General features: G+C 47.7%; 1 protein-coding gene across 1 annotated transcript in view; it reads right to left on the bottom strand.

Moving 5' to 3' along the window:
• Positions 1-4,718, bottom strand: part of SLC46A1 (solute carrier family 46 member 1) — a 6,334-nt gene that overhangs the window by 1,091 nt on the left and 525 nt on the right. The window contains exons 2-4 of the mRNA XM_006924999.3: positions 3,685-4,537; positions 1,738-1,821; positions 198-354 (exon numbers count right to left, since the gene is read on the bottom strand). Coding sequence (XP_006925061.2) covers positions 198-354; positions 1,738-1,821; positions 3,685-4,537 — 1,094 coding nt within the window. The remainder of the gene's footprint in view (positions 1-197; positions 355-1,737; positions 1,822-3,684; positions 4,538-4,718) is intronic.

The following is a 4,718-nucleotide window of genomic DNA, read 5'->3' on the forward strand; positions in this document are numbered from 1 at the left end:
GCCTCTCTCCTGCCCTTGGGAAATGGCTCCCAGAGGATGAGGCAGCCATCTGCAAGGGGAGAGTCAGGTTGGGACTGAGATACCCACAGGGGAAGGGTTCCAGGAATGAGGCAGCCATTTCTTGTTGAGAGGAGAAGGAAGAAGAGAAAACCTTTGAGATAAAGGGCATATGAGCATGGGTGAGAGTCCTGTGTTACCCAATCAGAATGGCTGGGATGAAGAGAAGGCCAGCTCCCAGGAGGAAGGGGAATCCCTTCATGAAGTTCAGGGTGGCTGGGTAGAGCGAGTTGAAGATGCTGGAGGCTGTCAGCATGGCCAAGCTATTCATACAGGCCACAGCAGAAAACAGAGCACCTGTGAAGAAATAAACACCACACTGTGGAGTCTGAAAGACCGAGGTTCAAATCCTGGCACCACTACTCTGCAGCAGTGTTACCTGGGGCAAGTCACTTAATCTGAGTCTTACCTTCCTCAATCTATAAATCCTACCTATATCATGTGTTGTGATAAGGATTCAATGAGGTCATGCCTGGAAAGCACCTGGCACACAGGGGCTATGGAACAAATGATTATTATTAAATCCATCTATTAAAAGTACATGTGATATCTTCTAGCAAAAGCCTGAGAAAAATAGTTTTTGGTTTCTCCCCTTTGGAATCCTCTCCTGTTTGAGATGAGTTGCAGAGATAATTCCCAGTCCCAACACTTATTAGCTCTGTGGTCACTGAACGAGTCATTTATCCGTCTGGATTTCTGTGCCCCTTCTGTTAGATAAGGATAATACCTATTTTCACAGATTGCTAATGACATTAAATTTGCATTTAGAGCCCCTATCACAAGGCCTGGCTTCTTGGAGGAAGCCAGTTAGTAAGGGCTGTTCTTTTCTCCTGTTACCCCTGGCACCTCTGGGCACAATAAAGGTACTGGGGAAAAAAGCTTATTGAGTGAATGAATAAAAGCACCTGGGTTCTGGGGACAACAGAACCCATAGTGGGCTATATGGCACCAGCATCTCTGTCATCACCAGATCCTCCTTCCAGGGCAGAGGGAGAAAACTAGATGAGCCAGATGTTTCCAGATTGGGGTCTAAAGACCCAGAGGCCTGAGATAATATTCTTTATTGATATGCCAGCAGAACTCAAATTTTATAAAATGAGTAATAATCGAACAGAAACTGAGATTACACTGTCAGACTGTCAGAACTGAGAGATGTCATCAAGAGCAAACCACACATGTTATGGATGAAGAAAACAGGCCAGAGAGGAAAAAGGACCTGCCTAAGATCACACAGAGAGTGGGTGACAGAGCCAGGACTAAATCTCAGATCTTAAGACCTGCTGCTCTTAAAAACAGACCTGGGTTTGCATCCTAGCTCCACTTACTGAGTGACCCTTGGTGAGTCATTTTAACCCTCTAGGCCTCTGCTTGCTCATCTGTCACTTCAGGACAATAAAACCTACATCATGAAATTGTTTGCTCCCTCTGAGCCTGTACAGTCTGACCCCAGTGAAGTAGGGAACTATGGCATCATTGCATCCATTTTACAGATGGAAAAGCTGAGGTCTGGAGAGGGCAAATCCTCTGCTTGGGTTACCCAAAGGAACAAGATCATGCTCTGCAAATTCTAATTCTGTGGTCTGAAAGTTCAAGGCATTATGGTTCTCTGCCAGCCCTGGCCAATTTGTTCAGAAAATACTGGGCATAAGGAACCAGATGCTGGTTAACACTGATACTCACCCTGCTCTGACTTGCTCACCAGCTTGGAGAGCTTGGCCCGGACTATGGGTGTGATGACTAACGACAGGAAGAGGAGCCCATACCCTGTGGAGAAAGAAACACAATCATCAGGAAAATGGAAATAGGGAGAGGGGAGCCCAAGCGCGATGTAGCAGAGCCCCTACAGGTGGGACTCAGGTTAGACACATCTGCTACCTCTTTTATAAATGAATACCGATTCCCCGCCAATGGAATTCTTGTCAGAAGACCTCTTGTGATGCCAGCAGGCATCACTCACATAGCAGGGAGATGGCAAGGCACAGAAAACAAGCATGGGCTTTGGAGGCAGCCCTGAGTTCAAAACCTGATGCCATCGCTTACACTGTGTGGCCTTGGGCCTGACTCCTATCTGTAAAAGGATAACAAGGCCTTTACCACAGGAAGGTTCTAGGGTGTAGGAGGCTGACTAATGGCTCCCCTAAAATATCAGGTCCTAATCCCTGGAACCTATAGATGTTGCCTTATGTGGAAAATGGGTCTTTGCAGATGTGATCAAGTTAAGGATCTTGAGATGGGAACATTATCCTGGATTATCAGGTTGGGCCCTAAATGCAATCACATGATTCCTTATAAGAGAGAAGCAAAGGAAGATCTGACAAAGAACAGAGGTGAAGGCTCACAGAAGAGGAGGCAGTGTGACCACAGAGGCAGAGATCAGGGTGATGTTGACACAGAACAGAGGCGAAGAAGGCTCACAGAAGAGGAGGGAGTGTGACCAAAGAGGCAGAGATCAGGGTGATTCAGCCAGAAGCTAAGGAATGCAGGTAGTCCCCAGAAGCCAGAAGGCAAGAGACAGATACCATCCTAGAACCGAGAGAACAAATTTCTGTTGTTTTAAGCCACCAAATTTGTGGTAATTTGTTACAGCAGCCCTAGGAAATGAATACATCAGGTAACACCCATGAAGAGCACGGCATAGTAAACACACGGTAAATGCGAGTTCCTTTTCACTTTGCATTTAGTTACTCAAAAGCTTACACTGTTTCCTTCATAGACATTTCTCTCCCTTGTGTGACTACTGCCTCTTCAGCAAAACTCTAAACCCTAGAAGGGAGCAGATCCTCCAAAGTGGGTATACAATGAGGTACCCCAGGGCCTCTTCAAGTGTCAGGCCCCCAAATTCCACTCTGCCGAGGCTCCCCAGAGCAATGACAGTGTCTTCATCATCTCTGCACCCCTGAGGGCTTTGAGCCCAGCACCAAGTCCATGGGAGATGCTGTAGGCAGGAGAGAAAAGCACCTGGTCTCTTTCAACCTCACTGTCCAGGCAAGCAGCCAAATTAATAAATCTGATTACTAAATGGTTGACTTTGTACACAATGTAGTTTAGGGCTTTATCAAAATAAATCTGTCCCTTTAAGAAAGTTAACTTCCTCATTTCTAGCTACCCCTTCCCACCAAAAAGAACTAATGTAAGCAGGAATTTAGTATCTGAGAAGAATGGCTTTTTTGAAAGCCCAAATAAGCTGACCAAGGATATTTAAGGTAGGTCCTGTGATTCTTATCAGAAAAGTGAGTATTAAGGCATTAATAGCATGGACTTTAACTAAGAACACCATGAATAGAGGCTACAAGGAGGCCAAGGAGTGAAGTAATTAGCATATGAGCCATGCTTTTGTCTGTTGTTCTATCTTATTAACAATATTTATGATTGATAATGCGAAATAATTACTTTGTCTATCGAAGTTCTATATTTTCTATATAACAAAGATGCCATTTTTATGAGGTTTCTTAGTGGTCTGTCTGGTTTGTATCAATGTTGGTAGTTTTGTGTTCCGGTGCAGGAAGGGAACACACTGATGCTTCCAAAGACACAGGCATAAACCACATTTGGGGGCAGTAAGTAGTTGGCCCCCAATTTTCACGCAGCACCTCTAGGATAAACTGTCCCTGGGCCCACACACATTACCTGTGAACATAAGGGGTGTGGTGGTAGCAAACGCAAAGACCACCATCCCCAGGATGTTAAAGGCCAAGCCAATCTCCGCCACCCAGGTGTCGGCCAGGCAGGATTGCAGAAGCCGCAGGCCCAGCAGGCTGCTGAGGTACTGGAGGTGCCTAGCCGCAGAACCATAGCCGATCAGCTTGGAGTCCCAGCAGAGGGGTTTGCTCAGCTCATAAATGGTCAGGATGTCTTCCGCCCCAAAGTGCACAGTGACCACCACAAAGATGACCAGTGAGTACAGGGCTAAATGCTTCCTGGACTTCTCCGGGGCTGAGGCCAAGTAGAGCTGGACAATGGATCGGTGGTGACGGAGTGTGAAGAGCCGGGCAGGTGTTGGCTCCTTCATCGTTTCACCAAAGCAAAAAGCAGCGTAGAGAGTCATGACTATCAGCAAGGCCAAGGCCAGCCAGAAGGGGTTGGCATAACCCTGGGCCTGGAGCCAGTGGCCCCCAAGGAGGCTCGCCAGCATCCCTGCCACCCCGATGCATGCTTCCAGCAGTGCCATTCGGATGGTTCGGCTGTGACTGGAGCTGACATCTGCCACAGAAGCAAAGCCAGCAGCCAAGAGGCCACTGAAGTCACCAAATAGGGCACAAAGAATGCGGCCCAGCACGAAGTAGCCAACATGTAGCTGCAGCTGCACCACAAAGATGGACACCAGAGCCTGGAGCAACAGGCCAAACGAGGCCAGTACCAGCAGCCGGCGACGGCCCACACAGTCACTCCAAGCACCCAGCAGGGTGGATGAGAAGAGTCCCACCAGGAGGCCGCCCAAGTTCATATAGAGGGTCCAGTGAGAGGTAAGGGTCTCCACTTCCTGTGGGGGTGTGAGTCTTACCAGGGTGCTCTTCCTCACTCTGGGTAGTCTCCCACCCCAAACCACCACCATCCAGGGAGGTACAGGGATGAGGGCTTTCTTTGGAGCCCTAAACTTCAGAAAAACTTAATACAACTCTCAAAAACTGGCATTGGAATGGAGGGATATAGGAAATGGACCT

The sequence above is a fragment of the Pteropus alecto genome, unplaced genomic scaffold (assembly GCF_000325575.1).
Source record: "Pteropus alecto unplaced genomic scaffold, ASM32557v1 scaffold98, whole genome shotgun sequence".
NCBI lineage: Eukaryota > Metazoa > Chordata > Mammalia > Chiroptera > Pteropodidae > Pteropus > Pteropus alecto.